Genomic DNA, 19131 nt, shown 5'->3' with positions numbered 1-19131 from the left:
AAATCCAGAGGATCATCAATACCTACTTCCAGAACCTATACGCCAATAAGATGGACAACACAGAAGAAATGGACAGATTCCTAGATACGTATGAATTACCACAGTTGAATGAAGAAGACCTAAAAATTCTGAACAACCCAGTATCAACCAATGAAATTGAAAATGTAATTAAAAACTTATCAACTAAGAAAAGCCTGGGCCCTGATGGCTTCACTGCTGAATTCTACAAGACATTTAGAGAGGAACTGCTGCCACTACTGTTTAAACTCTTCAATGAAATTGAAAGGGAAGCAATACTTCCAAATTCATTCCTGGAAGCAAGCATCACCTTGATCCCCAAAGCAGAGAAAAACCCAACCAAAAAGGTGAACTATAGGCCAATCTCACTAATGAACATAGATGCAAAAATCCTTAATAAGATACTGGCAAACAGAATGCAGAAGATCGTCAAGAAGATCATACACTCTGATCAAGTGGTATTCATCCCAGGGATGCAGGGACGGTTCAACATACACAAAGCAATCAATGTAATACATTATATCCATAGAGCCAAGGACAAAACCATATGATTATCTCCATAGACACAGAAAAAGCATTTGACAAAATCCAACATGCATTTATGATAAAAACCCTACAAAAAATTGTAATAGATGGTCTCTACCTCAAACTGATAGAAGCCATCTATGAAAACCCAACAGCCAATATCATACTAAATGGTCAAAAACTGAAATCCTTCACACTAAAATCAGGAACAAGACAAGGATGTCCACTATCACCACTCTTCTTCAATATAGTTCTGGAAACATTAGCCATGGCAATTAGACAAGAGAAAGAAATAAAAGGAATAAAGATAGGAAATGAAGAAGTCAAATTGTCATTATTTGCAGATGACATGATACTCTATATAGAAGACCCCAAGAACTCCACCAAAAGTCTTCTAGACTTAATAACCAAATTCAGTCAAGTAGCTGGTTACAAGGTCAACACACAAAAATCAATAGCTTTCCTCTACACAAATGACAGACTCACTGAGAGAGAAATAGGGCAAATAATTCCTTTCACAATAGCATCCAAAACACTGAAATACCTAGGAATCATCCTAACAAAAGAAATCAAAGATCTCTTCTCTGAAAACTATGGCACTCTGAAAAGAGAGATTGAAGATGATATCAGAAAATGGACAGACATCCCCTGCTCCTGGGTAGAAAGGATTAATATAGTGAAAATGGCCATACTTCCAAAACTGCTATATAGATTTAATGCAATTCCAATTGAGATCCTGGCAGCATACTTCATAGACCTCGAGAAAACAATCCAAAAATTCATTTGGAATAAGAAGAGACCCAGAATAGCAAAAGCAATTCTAGGTAACAGAGACATGGCAGGGGGTATCACAATCCCCAACCTGCAACTCTACTACAAAGCTACTGTGATAAAAACAGCATGGTACTGGCAAAGAAACAGACTTGAGGACCAGTGGAACAGATTAGAAGATGCAGAAACAAAGCCAGGCACACTCAGCCATCTCATCTTCGACAAAGGAGCCAAACACCCTCACTGGAGGAAAGATAGCCTCTTTAATAAATGGTGCTGGAAAAATTGGGCTTCAACTTGCCAAAGATTAAAACTAGACCTGTATCTCTCACCATGCACTAAAGTAAAATCAAAATGGATTAAAGGTCTAAATATTAAAATAGAAACTCTGAACCAGTTGGAACAGAGGTTAGGTAGAACCCTTGAAGACATCGGTGTAGGAAAAGATTTTATGAACAAAACCTCAGTTGCCCATGAACTAGCACAAACAATCAACAAATGGGATCTCTTCTTATTAAAAAGCTTCTGCACAGCAAGAGAAACCACCAGCAGTGTGAAAAGACAGTCCACAATGTGGGAAAAAATCTTCACCTGCTCTTCCTCAGACAAAGGTCTACTATCTTGAATCTATAAAGAACTTAAAAAGATCAGATCTCCCAAATTTAAAGACCCAATCCAAAAATGGGCATCTGAAATGAACAGACATTTCTCAGACAAAGAAGTAGAAATAGCAAATAAATACATGAAAAAATGTTCAACGTCACTGGTCATTCGAGAGATGCAAATGAAAACAATATTGAGATTCCACTTCACTCCAGAAAGAATGGCTGCTATCATGAACTCAACCAATCACAAATGCTGGTGGGGCTGTGGGAAAAGAGGAACGCTGCTCCACTGCTGGTGGGAGTGTAGACTGGTGCAAGCACTGTGGAAATCAGTATGGAGATACCTCAAAGAACTAGGACTGGAAATCCCATTTGACCCCGCTATTCCACTGCTGGGGATCTTCCCCAAAGAATTAAAAGAATCATACCACAGTGATATATGTGCACCCATGTTCATAGCAGCACAGTTTGTAATAGCTAAAACTTGGAAACAGCCCAAATGCCCATCAACTGGAGACTGGATAAAGAAAATGTGTTTTTTTTATAAAATGGAGTCCTACTCAGCCATAAAAAATTAGAAATTAGAGACATTTATAGCTAAGTGGATGCACATTAAGGCAATACTCTTAAGTGAAATAAATAGAACACACATGTGTAAATACCGAATAGTTTCTCTGGTGTGAGAAACTGAAAGTGTAAATAAGGACTAAATGTATAATAGGTCATGTGAAATAAGAAAGGGGCAAAGAGGAAGGAAGTGGGAGGGCTAAGGGAAAGGATAGAAGGGAATGGGATTAATATGAGAAAATGGAAAAATAGGAACAAAATCTTTGTAAATAGGGAGGGCTGGAGGGGTTGAAGGGAGGGCTGGGCAAAGGTGAAAAACAAGAACCGAGAGAGACTATGTAAAGGTGAAAATTTCCAATGATGAATGTCATTATATTGTATACCTAAAATGTACCAATGATTAGAATGAATAATCGATAATGTAAAATAGGAAGAAAAGGTCCAAAGGGGTAGGGGTAGTGGGAGGGGCAGGGGCAGGGGAAAGGAAAGAAGGGAAAGGAAAAAATGATGAGAAATGGAAAAAATGGAAATAAAGTCTTTGTAAATAGGGAAGGGTGGAGGGGGTGAAGGGAGGGCTTGGAATGGGGAAAAAATAAGAATCAAGTTGCATTATATAAAGGTATAATTCCCAATGAGAAATGTAATGTGTTGTATACCTAAAATGTACCAATAAAAGAATTTAATACAAGAAAAAAAGAAAGATGAAGTTAAAAGTTTTAAAACCTGGTCATGACTTTGTGTTTTTGTTGGATTCTCCCCCTTTATGTTTAATTTGTCACGCCCAATGGATTCATTCTGCTGGGTTTCCTGGGGTTGTGATCCTCATCATCTTTTCCTAGGGTATTGTCTGAAATTTTTTGGAGTACTGGTTTGGTATTCATGAAGTTCCTGAAATGCTCTTTATCATGAAAATATCTTATTTCTCCATCCATTTTGAAAGATAGTTTTGCAGGATACATCAATCTGGGTTGGAGGCTGTTTTCCTTTAGGGCTTGAAATACATCACTCCAAGCTCTTCTTGCCTTGAGGGTTTGCATTGAGAAGTCTGCTGTGATTCTGATGGGCTTTCCTTTGTATGTGATTTGTTTCTTTTCTCTCACTGCTTGTAGAATTTTGTTCTTCTGTTGGATTTCTGGAATCCTAACTATTATATGTCTATGTGTAGATTTTTTTTGATCAAGGCTATTTGGAGTCATATATGCCTCACTTATCTATATGTCAAGTTCTTTTCCCCTCCTTGGGAAGTTTTCTGCCATCACTTCTGTGAACAGCTTTTTATGTCATCTATACTCTCTCCTGTTTCTTCATTGACTCCAGTCAGTCTTATGTTATTCTTCTTTGCATCATCTAGTGGCTGCTGGATTGATTTCTCGTGTTCCCTTACAATTTTAAAGCAATTTTTCTTCTCCTGGTCACTAATCGCAATCTTATCTTCTATATCTGAAATTCTATCCTCACATTGGTTCATTCTGCTACACAGACTTTCGATGGAGTTTTTAATCTCTTGGAAATCTGTTTGTACCTATTTTATGGATTCCATTTTTTTCCTATGTTGGGATTCCATCATGTTCCTCAGATCCTCTATTTTTTTATCTGTTTCCTCTCTAGATTTATTAATCATGTCTTGCACCATGAGCAAAATCTTTGCTGTTATCTGAGCAATTATTTCTGATTTCATTTTTCCCAGATCCTCTTTTGTTGCCAGTTCAGAGAGTCCAGGTGGTTGAGTATCAGATTGCTCCATCTCATTTCCCTTTGGGGTTGCTGTAAGTGATCTGGAAGTCTGTTTTTGAGGCTTGTTTATGTGTTTTCTCATTTCCACAGGCAGGGGGGTGGTGCTTCTGGCGCCCACACGGCTCACCTTCTCTCCCCTAGGAGCTTGGGATGGTGGTGGGGTGGCTTCCTTCCGGTTGCTGGAACTGGCTCACCTTCTCTGCCCTAGGAGCCTGGGATGGCAGCGGGGGAGCTTCCTTCTGGGTGCTGCGACCAGCTCACCTTCTCTGCCCTAGGAGCCTGGGATGTAGGCGGGGAGCTTCCTTCCAGGTGCTAAGACCAGCTGAGCTTCTCTGCCCTAGGAGCCTGGGATTGAGGTGGGGAGCTTCCTTCCGGGTGCTGGGACCAGCTCACTTTCTCTGCCCTAGGATGTTTCTTCTTTCTTTAAAAAAAAGCACATACTGTATTATGATAATCAGAATAATTTTTTCCTTTTAAATAAAGAAGGTATAACCTCTCACATTCCTTCCAGAAATTACTCAAAATGCACTGTCTGCTTCCCCACTCTAGGTAGCTCCTCATGTTAGATGCTTTGTACCACAACAATCTCAAATTTTATGGCCCAAGAAAAATCTCCAGCCAAGGGAAACTGCAGGCTTCAGTGCTCACAAAGGTCAAAATGATCACAATCCATTAGAGCAGTACATTCCAGGCATTAGGTGTTCAGTATCTTCTCCCCACAGTCCAGCTGCATGATAGACTGTGCACCCACAGAGGTACTGTATGTCCACTGGTCTTACTGACATAAGTCACTCCACAGGAGTACATGGCTGCTTCTTCTGGTCCCCAAAGCAAAATGGACTGGAAGCTGGGAGCTCAGGCAAAAGGGACAATCGACATTGAATTTAAAATGCTTTCTGTGCACTCATTTCCTATAAGCATTGGACTAAAGGGTTTCTTCCCAAATACTGGTGAAGAGTATGACCAAGTCAGTTGTCTTCTTACAAGATTAATGAACTCTATCCATCACTACTTGTTGGGAGCAATTCTACATAATTTGGGGGGGAAATCACTTTACAATTAAAATTATGATTAAGCCTAGTTTTCCTACCTACAGGCCAGCTATGGCATATTGAGACATAATGACATTTTCACTTCCAGTCACAGCTAAATCCTCAATGGTCCAGTGATGCTGTGATGCTCCAGGGCAGGATTACACCAGCAGAAGAAATCCTGGGGAAGAACAAAATCTTTATCTACATAAGTTCCTCATTGCTCTAAAACTATCAAAGCCACCCTCTGAGCCATCTGTTACTCCCAATATACTGAATAAAGGTGTGGTGAGCTCTGGGTTTTTCATCTTTGCTGCCCAGAGCAGCATTGATCAGGCCCAAAGCTCAGCTTCTTCTCTAAGTCTCATTTTTGTCTTTATTCTTTAATTTGCCTTGTGCTGTCATGGCTCACAGGAGACTAGGGCTCACTGCAGGGGTTCTAGTAATGTCCCATTTCTCTGTCCCCTACACCTACTCCCTTGCAACCTCTAGTTCCAAGTGTCTTTGTCACTATTTCTCCTAAATACTGCCATGCACAACTCATTGCCTCCCATTTTTTAAATAATTGCAAACTTGGAAGAGATGGACTCATAGCAACCTTGTTGGATCTTAAAAACATGGCTCAAGGTGGGAAAAAATACAAGTATTACAAATTGCACAAGTTTAAGTTAACAATTAGAAATGCATTCACCTCAAAAATTACATATTTTACAAGCATATATGCCAACAAAGGGATGTAAACATACTAAATGACAGCCTTTGGGCCTTACAATTAGGAAGCAGGAGTGATGGATGGGAATTTAAGAAAATTAAAATATCATAAAAGGAAAGCACACTGACTCCTCAGCCTCTCATCAACCTTTTCATCCATGATGTCCAAGTCTTCTCCTGGATGTTCAGTGCTCTCTTCTCCTTCCTGTTTAAATGCCTCCTTCCTCATTTTTCCTCTTCTTTTCTCTAAGACCTCCAAACCATTTTCTCTTTTTATTTATTTTATGCACATTGTTCTCTGGCTCTCTTATTGGTTTCTCAACCTCTGACCCCTTTAAACAAATCCTAATCCTTCACACACACCTATCACCACCCCCACCACCTCATCCCTGTGGAGGCTCTGATGGAGTAAAGACTAACAAATCTAGTCCAAGTGACCTTTGCTTTGCCCCATGCCTCCCCTCCCATCCTTCCTCCTGGCTCTCTTTCCTACTTTCTCCCACCCCTCTCTCAGCTTCCTTTCCATCTCTTCTTTACTCACTGCTTTCCTCCCTCTCTCTCACTTTTCTCTCCGTTTCTCTCCCTTCTCAAGCTCTGGGGGTTGCCAGAGGTGACTGACTGTCACCAGTCCAGAACTGCCCTGCGAGAGCCTCCTCTATTGCCTAATCTCAAAGTACAGCTAGTCAGTGAGCACTTGGAGCCCATTCTCTCACTGATCTGCTGCCACAGGAGTTCACGTCTGACCTGGGAGAGATGACTCTAGTGTGGAGACAAGTGCAGAGAGCCTTTCACCTGGAGACCTCTTCTCCTAGGATCCTCAAGATGTGTCCCTCCCTGAACCGTGAGTGGAAACCAGAGAGACATGGGTCAGCAGAGGGTCAGCAAGAGAGGCAGGCCTAACCTCTGGAGTTTGTTACCTGGGATTTAGGAATGTAAGATAATTAGATCAGCATGAGGTCTTAGATCAGGATTAGGAGCATGTAACACAGTGATTATTTCTCACCCTGGCGGATCCAATGCCCCTGTTTCATAGCCAATATTTTGTAATGCTCCCTTTGCTCTGAAATGAAATTCATAGATAATTAAAGCCAACTATTACACAATGTCAAATTTTAAGGAACGTACTTGTCTTTGTCATTTTTCTCATTGCTGAGACAAAAATACTCATCACCTAAATTTAAAGGAGGAAAGGTTTATTTAGCTCACAGTTTGCAGTTTGTTTTAGTCCATAATTGGCTGGCTCTAAAGCAGGGTAGTGTGGCAGACAGGCATGGCAGAGGAGAAACAGTTCATGGTGGGCAAAAAGTAGAAAAAAAATCAAGGGACCTTAACAGCGTCTTTCTGCCCCTTTTATTTTATCTGGGCTACTTAGGTTAGGTAGCACTCACATACTTTTTTTTTATTAAGTTTATTGGTACATTTTAGGTATACAATAGTTACATTCATCATTGGGAACTTGTTCCTTTACATGATGTATCTTGGTTCTTATTTTTTTCCCCCTTCCCCTGCCCTCCATTCACACCCTCCTCCCTTCCCTATTTACAAAGACGTTGTTTCCATTTTTTTCCTTTTCTCATATTTTTTCTTTTCCCTACCACTCCCACTTCCCCTACTCCTTTAGACCTTTTCTTCCTATTTCACAATATCAATTATACATTTTGATCCTTATTTAAACTTTCAGTTTTTCACACCAGAGAAACTATTCAGCATTTACATGTGTGTGGTCTATTTATTTCACTTAAGAGTATGGCATCAATGTGCATCAACTTAGCTATAAATGTCTCTAGATTCTCCTTCTTTATGGCTGAGTAGTATTCCATTTTATAGGAAAACCACATCTTCTTTATCCAATCTTCAGTTGATAGGCATTTGGGCTATTTCCAAATTTTAGCTATTACAAACTGTGCCACTATAAACATGGGTGAGCGTATATCACTGTGGTATGATACTTTCAATTCTTTTGGGTAGATACCCAGCAAGGGAATAGCTGGGACAAATGGGACTTCTAATCCTAGTTGTTTGAGGTATCCCCATATTGATTTCCACATTGGTTGCACCAGTTTTCACTCCCACTAACAGTGAAAAAGGGTTCCTTTCTCCCCACAACCCCACCAGCATTTGGTGTTGGTTGATTTCTTGATAGCAGCCATTCTTACTGGGGTGAGGTGGAATCCCAGTGTTGTTTTTATCTGCATCTCGAATGACCAGTGATGTTGAACATTTTTTCAAATGTTTATTTCCTGCTTTTACTTCTTTGTCTGAGAAATGTCTGTTCATTTGAGATGCCCGTTTTTGAATTGGGTCTTTATATTTGGGGGTTCTGATTTTTTTTTGATTTCTTGATATATTCTAGATAGTAGACCTTTGTCTGGGGAACAGCTGGTAAAAATATTTTCCCACATTGTCGGTTGTCTCTTAGCTCTGTTGGTGGTTTCTCTTGCAGTGCAGAAGCTTTTTAATAAGATGAGATCCCAATTGTTGATTCTTTGTGCTATTTCCTGTACTACTGAGGATTTGTTCATAAAGGTTTTTCCTATGCCAATGTCTTCAAAAGTTCTACCTAACTTATCTTTCAGCAAGTTTAGTGTTTCTTTTTTAATATTTAGATCTTTAATCCACTTTGATTTTAGGTTTGTGCATGATGAAAGATAGGGGTCTAGTTTTAATCTTTGGCAAGTTAAAATCCAGTTTTTCCAACACCATTTATTAAAGAGGCTATCTTTCCTCCAGTGAGGATGGTTGGATCCTTTGTCAAGCACTCACATACTTAATCCTAGTGTCCTTGAAACTAGCATTGCACCACATGCTCTAGATCCACCCACCTCTGAAAGCCCCACCTATGACCACATGAGGCTTTGGGGGTCATCTAAACACAAACCATAACAATGGTATCTAGCTGTAATGTCAAGAAAAAAATCAAAGGAAAATAAGTCAAAATAAAGTATTAAAATCAGGGATGACTACTGAAAATGATATAAAATGTCTTCACAAATTTCCATCATGCCACTAGGATAAGGGGGACCATCCCCTCAATCACACTCAAGGAGTCTCTGACAGCACAGTGATTTTCCCAGAGTCCTCCAAGCCAGTTCTATACTCCAGGCTCCCCCATTTTGCTCAGGCTCTTGCAGCAGGAACAGAAAAAAGAGACCTGGGACAGCCAAATAGCTTGGGCTTCATGAATTATATCTTGTGTGTTGGTGATTTTCACATGGTGTTTATTTCCCTAGAACTCCACCACCTTATCACAAATTTCGTTCTAGTTAGTAAACATGAACTTAAGCAGCTGTCTGTCTACATGTTTATGTGCCAGAATGGGATCTGGTGCTCATAAACCCTAAACAGGGCTAGGAGGCCTTTGTCTGTTCCCCACCATGATCAATTTTGTCTTCATTTTTCTCCTTATCTTTCCCTTTTCTGCCTCCTTCCTTTCCCTCCTACTTAATTAAATTTTATTAAACTTAATACATGCCTGGTGCTTTAAACACATTTCCTTACATCCTCAGTCCATCTTGTAGTGAATCATATCACATTTCACAGATTAGGAGACAGAAAACTAAAGCATAATTTTAAAATGTGATCAAAGGCAGATACATAGAAGTGACAACCTGGAATTCAAAGCCAAATCTTTCTGACTCCAAACTCAGAAATTCTGCCATGCCCTATTTGCTAATTGTCTCCTAATCCTGTTAGGATTTCTCTTTCCCCTCAGTCGTAGGTTTTTTGCCAAAACTTAAATGTATTTTCTCTGAAGAAGTTAGAATTATACTCAGAGTCTTATGCTCAGAAAGGAGGAAAATATTCTGTAAGCACCAGTAATTTTAAAAAGCAAGGTACAATGCTCTACAATCAGCCCCTTTACCATTCCTCTCCTACCTCTGAGCGTGATAGAGTTGGGTTGATGGTGACAGCAAGTGACTTCAAAAGAGTGGGCTAGCCTTGATGCCTAGAAAGTTTGCTTGCTTTCAGCTCTTTTAATTTGTACTTTTATTTTTTAATTTACACTAATTGTATATGGTCCTGGAATACATAATCTATTGGGATAATCAACATTTCCATCTTTTTATCATTTCTGTGTGTTTAGAGCCTGTGAACTCCTCTCTTGTCATTCTTTATAAAATATATACTGGGTTATTGTAAAACACAATAACCTTACTATGCTATATAACACTAGAATTTATTCCTTCTATCTGACTGTACTTTGGTACCTTTTATCTAATCTCACTCTATTCTCCACCACTACCTTCCCATTCTCTTGTAATCATTAATATATTCCTTTCTTTCATATCAACTCTTTTAGTTTCCACATATGAGAAATAACATGCACTATTTGTTTTTCTGTGTCTAGCTTAAGTTCCAATCATTCTGCTGCAAAGATAGGATTTTACTATTTTTATATCTGAATAATATTTATATAGTCATATATATATGAACTTTTCTTTATCCTTTCATCTTCCAATGAACACTTCTGTTGAATCCATATCTCATCTATGGTAGCTGTGATGGCTTGTGTCTAGATGCCCCCCCCCCCAGCCTCATGAGGTCATAGGTGGTGCTTTTCAGAGGTGGCTGGATATAGAGTATGTGATGCCGGGATTAAATATATGATGCTAGGATCACAGGTGTGTGATTACTAAATTAGTCCACAGATTGTTTTGGCATAGTTCTGGAAGTGCATAATGGGAAGGCCCTCCCTGGATGTGAGTGCTACCTACCTGTAGCCTGGATAGAATATAATCGACAGAAGGAGGGCTACTGTCTATGGTCACTTACTGCTTCTTCACTACTTCACCGCTACTTGCCTTCTGTCTGCCATGAATTCTTTCTTCTCTACAATGCCCCTCTGCCATGCCACCCTTCCTTAGAGCCAGCCAACTATGAACTGAAACCTCTACAAACTACGGGTTAAATAAACCTTTCCTCCTTTAACTTTGGGCATCAGGTATTTTGTCTCAGCAATGAGAAAAGTAACTGAGACAGTGGTATTAGTGCCACAGTGAAAATGAGAGTACAGGCATCTTTTTGATATGCTGATTTTAATATGCTGAAGAGGGAGAGCTGGATATTATACTAGTTCTCTTTTTAGTGTTTTTCAGGAATAACTATATTGCTCTCTATAATGACTGATGTGAGGCAGACATCTGGTAATATCCTTTTGCTCAGACCACACACAGTAGGTTGCGGGCGAGGAGGTTGTTATAGATCTTGGCAGGGATTGCATGATATAGTGCACCACCAAAGAGTGTCCTGCAGCTGTAAGACAGTTTATGCCCTTCAGTCTCAGAGATGGAAACTGCTGCACAGAGGGAGCACTTAATACAATTCTGCTCTAATCAAACAATGCCATCTCCAAACCCCAACACAGTTTCAAGAGGCCTCTGCAGAAGTCTGTATCTCAAACTCTCAGTGCTATCTGTAAGTGTCCTTCAAATGGCCAAGGCTTCACATTCAATGTTGTTGTCTTACCTCCAAGGTAAAAGAATGATAAAATCTTCCTTTCCTAACTTGTTGACTATCTAAAGTCTCAGATGGGATGGTGAACATGACAAGTGTATTTGAAGAATACTAAGATGCTATACAAAAATAAGTCATAATTAGCATTTTAATAAATTGCACCATGTGCATTGTGTGTTTTCAAGTATTTTCTATTTTTTTTTACTTTAGAGGATGAGGAGGCCCTTAATAAATATCCCTTCTCTATTGATCGTAGATGTTGGAAAAATTTTTATCATTACTAAGAGAATTCCCCTGAAAATTTCCAAAGATCCACAAAAGTTGATTTTTCTCTCTCATTTTGCCAGTTTTTCCCTTTTTGATATTATGACTATGGGGGAAGAAAACGAAGCTAAAGTGGTTTGTCTGCTGCAGAACTCTGTAAGAATTAGGAAGCTGAAAATTAAACCCAGTTACCCACTTGGCATTTATTATACAACAGTGGTATGTTCTCTGAATTGAATTCCCTTTTAATGTCTTGAATTTTCCATGTGAATTGAAGTGGAAATTGGTGAATTGGATGAAAACAGTAGTTGTCATTTGTGTTTAGTCTTAAAAAGCAATTATCAGATCAATTAAAACAATATAAAGAAATATTTTAAAAAACTTATTCAGAAATAATTCTGGAATTCAGCTTTACTAAACCAAATCTCAGCTATCATTTCCCTTCCTTACACTCAATACAAACATACATCCACACACCCATATATGAACACAAATAATTTTCAAGAACCTAAGAAGTTTTATTAGCCATGAACTTTTATGTCATCCTCAAAACATTGCCTATTTTGAATAAACAATACATGCAATTATCTAGATGTTTAGATTTTAATTTTTCTGGCAAAAAAATGAAAGCCAAAGTATATATTTTTTTCATCTCTGTTGATTATCATTATTAATTCTATTATTTGTTTATTGAGAGGAGTGTTAAGACAAGAAAAATAATTTTCAGGTATTATATTGATTTATTTCACTTACTGATAAATTCTATATTTCTGCTTGCTTACTATCTGTCTCTATTCTTTTCTCTCTTCTGTCCTTCCGTCTTCCTTTCTTCTTTTTTTCCTTTCTTCCTTCAGGCATGATTTTATGTATTACATTTAAGGTCTTCACTCCTTCATTATACTCTTATCTCTCTGGGAATGAATGAATGAATGAATGAATGAAACTGCCTTTCCATTTAAAATTCAGGGTTTTCTTTATGAAGGCTTTTTCTCCAACTCTCTTCTCTCTCCAGCCAACTCTCATAATTCCTATAACCTAGAAGACAAGAGACCTGATAGCCTTCACAGTGAGCAACTCCAATTTTATAGATAGCAAAATGAGTCTGATGAAGCAAAGAGATTTTCAATTCTCGGAAACACTCAAAAAGTTTTTTCCATCACAAAAGAGTAATTAATGCAGAGAGGCACAATGAAAAGCTTTTCTACAGGTGAAATTCTCAGAAAACTTAAGCTATCTTTTTTTGTCATTTCTATGATGAATACCCCAAACCATTTGCTTTTAAAGTAAGATCAAATTAATTACATTAGTGATCATTTACAGCAGAAAAGTTAATGGGATGTCTTTGAAAGAAAATGAGTTTAGAGTTGTTACTTTTCAGCTTCATTTAAAAATACAATTGTTCATTGAGTTTCCTAGGGATATGACCTCATAGCCACACAGACACCCACATTTCATTCATACATTCTCCTTTTGTGCTGAATAAGAGGCATCACTTCCTCAGCTCTTTCCACCTGTAAAATTATCTTGATGTTGACCTCGAATCTTTAAAATTAGGAGCATTCTTTTCCAAGAGTACTCATGAAGGCTCTAGACACCTCTTCCAGTTCTGATATTTCTGATTCATTATCCCATCCTACTGCTGCCGAGAGGTCATAATCTGTGCTGGCAGGAAAGGTGGAGATGCCCATGGATGATAAAAAAGAGTACTAGGCTAAGAGTTAGAAATTTGAAGTTGCATTCCTATTCTTTAGCTAACTAGCTTGGTAAGCTTAAAAAAAATTACCATATAAGTTTTATCTATAAAATGAGCACTTTGATCCTCCAGACCATCTAGATTCTCTCCCAGCTTCAAACATTTGATGCTTCCTTTGGTTTAGCTTATTTGGTCTTGTGTTGGGAAACTGGTGGGGAGAGCCGTCATCCAGCTCTGTTTCCAGGTATTTGTTAATACTGTCTCTTTTCATTTCCTACAAAAGGAGTCAAAGGCCATTTAACTCCATGATTAATGGTCCACAGACCTGTATTCAGGCATTAGGTAGCACAGAGCCTAGAAAGCACCTTTATTAACAATGATTCCCACAATATACTGCATTGACATACTTTTGCCAAATGAAGAGAGAATCACAGTAAATATGGATAGGGGGCAGCACTGAGGGGCTCCTGACCTGAGCTTCCCTAGCTTGTGAACCACTGTGGTGGGAAAACCAGGTCTTGCCCCAGCACAGCATCCTCCATGGCTTTTGGACTAAATTCAACAGGAACTGCCTTTTCTTTCTCTCCTCTAGGAAATCTTTATTGGGATATCTCAGTTTTTAAATCAAAACTAAATTATGATTTAAGTAATTTTTTTAAAAATTAAGAAACAAAAATGTCTAAGAACCTTTGTTTGTGGAACTATAGGTGATGGTCACAAACAGACTTATGTCATGTTTAGGGGACTATCTTAACCCTACTTAACCTTACTTCCAATAGGTGCTTTCTGGACATCTGTAATCAAGCTTGATCTTCAGACAAAACCCAGAATGCCTCCATGTGACTTCTCTCCTGAAAGATATGAGGTAAAACTCAGGGATTCAAGAAAATCCAAAGAAGTGCTTTCCCACAGAAGGTCTCAATCAGTTTTGACACAAGAAATACCTACAACTGCCTCTGCTTGCCACTAAGCTGTGCCATCCCAGATATTCTATCCTTTAAATCCTTGGGAATTTCTGAAAACATTCCACACAATTTATTACCAGTGTACCAATTGATGTATATGTGTGGGAGTACAAAAGATAGACAGACAGGCAGGCAGATATTGATATATTGCAGAGATAGATACATCACACATGCAATGGCACACATTTCCTTTTTTTAAGTCTCCTTCTTTTAACTAATTGATATGGCAATACATAATCTGACCTTCTAGAGTCCTTCACTAAAATTTATAAAGTTATCTTTTTGCTGTCAGACTAATAATGATTGTGTGCTTTCTCACACACATACACACATGAACACACACACGTGCACACACTTTTACCTTTTACTCTACACAATACTCATAGGTCTGAAATTATAGACCCACAAAGAAGAGAGATACAAGAAAAAAGTTTTATAATCAAAACTATAAACACCACTGGCGCTTCATTTATTTTTTACTTTCAAAAATAGGAACAAAAATGTTACTTCCAAAGCCCCCTTCATTTTTTTTTTTTTTTTTTGTGGTACCAGAGATTGAACTCAGGACCTTGTGCTTGCAAGGCAGGTGCAGCATCACTGAGCTAAATCCCCAGCACTCCCTTCGTTTTTTAAAGGTAAAACCAATTCAAAGCCAAATCTTTCCATTGACAGATAAAAATTCCAGTCCCTTTCTCATGTTTTCTCTAGAAAAGGATCAAAACCCACAAATCATAATTTTGCCTACTAAAAAGAAAGGAGTCAGGAGCTTCTAAGAAGGATGTTGGGTAAATACACCCATATGTGATCCTTCATGCCTCTGGGCTCCGCTCACCAGGCACTGTTAAACTGACCTGCTGATGATCCCATCAGCACTGTGGTGATAAGTAAGAGATTTTAATTTTGTCTATCTGCAGTCCCTTGCCTACGACCATGCACTGGAGATCCACAGGAAACACCTTTCTCCTGTGGCAGCAGCATATTTCCAGAAGCCCCTGATGCTCCACCAGGGACACATGGAATGGCTATTTGATTCCGAGGGAAACAGATACCTGGATTTCTTTTCCGGGATTGTCACTGTCAGTGTTGGTCACTGCCACCCGTGAGTATCCTTCCAATCCAGGGGTTTTCATTCAGAAGACTATGTAAAAGAACACGTGACTAACTCAGAACCCTTCATTTGCTTACCCTAGTTGAAAAATACCTATTACAGATTGTAGCTGCCATACTCCCAAACACGCTTCTGGGTAACAACTCTTGACACTGCCCTTTGTTTTCTGACATCACAAGCTCTGCCCATTCTCACTGCACATGCTGAGTGGCATATACTGTGTGCTTGGAGTGTTTCTTGGTGTTTTTCACTAGTAACGGAGGAAGAGAAAAGCAAGGGGCTTTCAGAGAAACATGGAGAAAAGAGTGTAGGATGAGGGATGATGAAAGATGAGAAGCTCTAGTGTGAGCTCTTCATGGACTCTGGTTGATAGGTGAGGAAAGAAATGCTAATAAGAGACAGATGTACTTTTAGCTGGAAATTTATTTGGAAATGTATGGAGCAATTAATCTTGAGGCTGTCTGAAGCCTTAATCATCAACTCCCCCACACATGTTTTCAGCAGGTTCTTCTACGGCCCTTTTGGGTTCTGTGTGGCCCTTTCATTTTAATATCTGATATGACTTACCCTTAACAGTTTGGCCAATAAAACATATTAAGTCACAAGGAAAAAGCAGTGAGTCTAAAATAAATTTTATAGGATTAGGCTCTCATATCAAAGGAGGAGGCAAAAGATCTTCTCTTTCAGCAGGTGTCAGTAGTTGAGGAATGAGTTGTCCCTGTAGACTCGGGCTCACCTTCTCCATTTCCTTCTCTTTGTCCTTCCGTCTTCAGGAAGCATCAGTCCCATACAAGGTCCCAAGAAGCATCCAAAATAAATTTCAGATACAATTTAAAACATAACATAAACATACTTAAAAGAAGTAGAGAAAATGGAATAGAGAACAATTTTAAACACTTTCGTTCAATCCTCCCAATAATGTCGGCATTGTCTCTGATAGTTGACCATTTGTGTCCTTGGCTTTCATGACCTTTGTGTTTCTCTTGATTTCCATCTGACCCAAAATTGGTGTCCCTGGTTCTGTTCTTAATTCTCTGCTCTTCCCTCTTTACTTCTTTCATCTCTTAGTTCCCCCCACCACAGAACTGGACCCACCTCATTCTTACCCCTGCCTACTTAGTTATTGCATTTTCAACTTCCTCACTCAACTCTTCAGCCTTGGTGCCTAACCAAGCTATAATAATGAATCAAATGAGGTCATAGCAGACCTCAAGATGCCCCAGATTCTCTGCTACCGTATAGGATATCTCTCACTTTTCATATTCCACCATCAGCTCAAATTTAACATTTCCAAGGTTAAATCCACACAAAGCTTTTTAATTAACATATTCATTTATTTAAGGGTCACATGTGAACTACCTGCTCTGTGAAGCAACTGGGAACTAGACAACAGCAGTATTTCTCAACCATTCTTAGGGTTTTCCCAGTGATCCAGGCAAGACTACTGAATTCATCTTTGAAGCTTCCCTACATTTCATTCCCCATAGCCAACTCGATGTCATGGACAGTTCTCCCTCCACAGAAATGCCTCTCCTACTGGCTCTTCTCCCCTTATTCCCATCAACTCTAGTGTTCTGGGAGATCTTCTTCCCATTGTGAGGCCACTGTGCCCACTGTTATGGTTTTGATCTGGAATGTCCCCTCAAAGCCTCTTTAACTCATTTGGGAAGTGATTGGATTATGGGGCATTGTACTTATTATCAGTGCATTAATCCACAAATGAATTCAGAGCTAAATGTGCTGATAGGAGGTGGGGCCTGGTGAGAGGTGGGTCACTGAGGGGGTAACCTGAAAGGTACATCTCACTCTCCAACTACTGCAATCTCTCTGCTTCCTGCCTGACATGAATTGAGCATGTTTTCCTCAGCTGGGCCCTTTCATCATGCCATTCCTCCCTTGGAGCTAGCCAACCATCCACTAAACTATGAGCCAAAATAAACCCCTCCTCCTTCAATTTGTGGGTGTTGGGTGTTGTGTCTTGGTGATGAAGAAAGTGACTAAGACACCAATCTAGCTGGCCTCCATATTAGCAGTAATCCCTGCTCCATTTTAGGTTTCACTGGCTCTCAGAATTTTTTTTTTCTAAACAGTACTTTTGTCAAGTATTTCTTCTTTTTAAGAGTGCACTGACTCTCCGAAATTTCTACAGTGAGATTCCTGGAACACTGATCACAAGGACAGTTCCATGAAGAAGAATCGCTTGAGAAAATAAGTTTAGGAAATATTTTAAACTCTATCTTCTTTCTGGAGAGAAATGGTGTACATTAACCTATTAAAAGTATTAACAAGTCCCAAGTAAAGTCATCTGTTTGATCTTGACTACCAGATTAATTATTCAAAATTGTTCAAGCACTGAACTGATTTATTTGTTTTTGTTTTTGTTTTTTTTGGTACCGGGGATCGAACTCGGGTGCTTGCACTTTTGAGGCAGGCAGCGGAACCACTGAGCTAAATCCCCAGCCCCAAACTGATTGATTTGGAGTAGCAGATATTATTAAAACACAGAATTAGGGTAAAACGAACTTTAGCAATTGCTATTTTTTAGATGAAGGTGAAACACCTTACCATCCCTTTCCTGGTCTTCCTAGAGGGGCCCACATATTTATCTACATTTAGTTCCTGCTTTCCCTCAGTATGAACTTTCTGTAGAGTTGGCTCAGTCCTTCAAACAGTGTGGTTTCATCATTACAAGACATTCTTCAACACTGACCACTGCTCAGAACCAGGTAATGGGATCCTTTGGAGGAAAAGCTCTTGGTCATGTGCACATGTATTTGATGGCTCTACAGTTCTTCAGAAAAATAAAAGGGGAAGATACTCAGGCTTACCACTAAGTCATACTTATTTCTAAAATGCTCAAATGATTGTTTAAAAAAAATTAAGTAGAAGAAATTCTAAGCCCAAACTCCCTCCTAAACAAGAAATTTCTTGTCTAAAATCCCAAGCACACAATCCTTTAGCCTTCTTTGAGCAATGAAAAATTCATTACCTTTTGAGGCAAGACACACCATTGCTGGACACCCCTAGTGGCCAGAGGAGTTTTTTCTTTGCTGCAGATGAAACCTGCAGCTTGAGACTTTGAGAAATCACCGTATGCCTGAGTTTAGTGGCTAGAATGTGTGTTGGAAGGATATGCCCGGGGACAGTGTGGGTGACCCTGCTCTCCTACTTATCCAGGAAGGTAAACGCGGTGGCACAAAAACAGCTTGGACGCCTGTGGCACACGAGTTCTCTCTTCTTCCACCCTCCAATACACAAATATGCAGAGGAGCTCTCGGCCCTTCTTCCTGAGCCCCTAAAGGTATGGTGCTCTCAACTCAAAAAGATAGTCTCAGGATTCCAAGGGATTTACCCAAAGAAGCAGGAATATGGGCAGCGAATTCAGTCAGTCCATTGAACACTTGTCATGGTGAGCTGTTGGCCACATCTGGAAGCAAGCAAGCAAAAGAAAAGAATTTATGAGCTGCTGATGAAACAAGCCAATATTCACTTGCATCTTCTCTGATCTTCTTTCCTTGGTGACTCTTGTTATCAAACCTTTGCCAAAATCACTTTCCAGCAGCCCCAGTTCCCTTGGTCTTCACATCTATGTCCCCAGAAATTTTCACATCTTTTCTCCTTAGCTTCTCTGCAAAGTTATTTGCATTTCTTCTTTTACAAAGAACAGAGCCATTTTTTAATAATT

The 19131-nt window shown here is 39.3% G+C and overlaps 2 protein-coding genes across 8 annotated transcripts in view; one reads left to right on the top strand and one right to left on the bottom strand.

Annotated features, from left to right (window-relative positions):
* Positions 1 to 6424: 6424 nt before the first annotated feature.
* The window catches only part of Agxt2 (alanine--glyoxylate aminotransferase 2), a 47810-nt gene continuing 35103 nt past the window's right edge, over positions 6425 to 19131 (top strand). The window contains exons 1-4 of one of the 2 annotated variants that reach the window (XM_004848636.4): positions 6430 to 6803; positions 14153 to 14238; positions 15253 to 15437; positions 18624 to 18747. In XM_004848636.4, coding sequence (XP_004848693.2) covers positions 6716 to 6803; positions 14153 to 14238; positions 15253 to 15437; positions 18624 to 18747 — 483 coding nt within the window. In that variant the 5' untranslated portion in view covers positions 6430 to 6715. Of the gene's footprint in view, positions 6804 to 14152; positions 14239 to 15252; positions 15438 to 18623; positions 18748 to 19131 lie in introns of both variants that reach the window. The other variant, XM_013073515.3, reaches the window with a different exon arrangement.
* Positions 15852 to 19131, bottom strand: part of Dnajc21 (DnaJ heat shock protein family (Hsp40) member C21) — a 106493-nt gene continuing 103213 nt past the window's right edge. For 4 of the 6 annotated variants that reach the window (XR_015442224.1, XR_015442220.1, XM_087189285.1 and 1 more), the window contains one exon: positions 15852 to 18873. Coding sequence is in view for 1 of the 6 variants with exons in the window: in XM_087189287.1 (XP_087045413.1) it covers positions 18851 to 18873 (23 nt within the window). In the remaining 5 variants the exon portion in view is untranslated. The remainder of the gene's footprint in view (positions 18874 to 19131) is intronic. The other 2 variants (XR_015442221.1, XR_015442226.1) reach the window with 1 other exon arrangement.

Source organism: Heterocephalus glaber, unplaced genomic scaffold (genome assembly GCF_053883595.1).
Source record: "Heterocephalus glaber isolate CG9 unplaced genomic scaffold, H.glaber_assembly_v1.0 deba00001538, whole genome shotgun sequence".
Classification (NCBI taxonomy): domain Eukaryota; kingdom Metazoa; phylum Chordata; class Mammalia; order Rodentia; family Bathyergidae; genus Heterocephalus; species Heterocephalus glaber.
The sequence above is the reverse complement of the archived record's forward strand: the minus strand, read 5'-3'. Positions and strand labels throughout refer to the sequence as shown.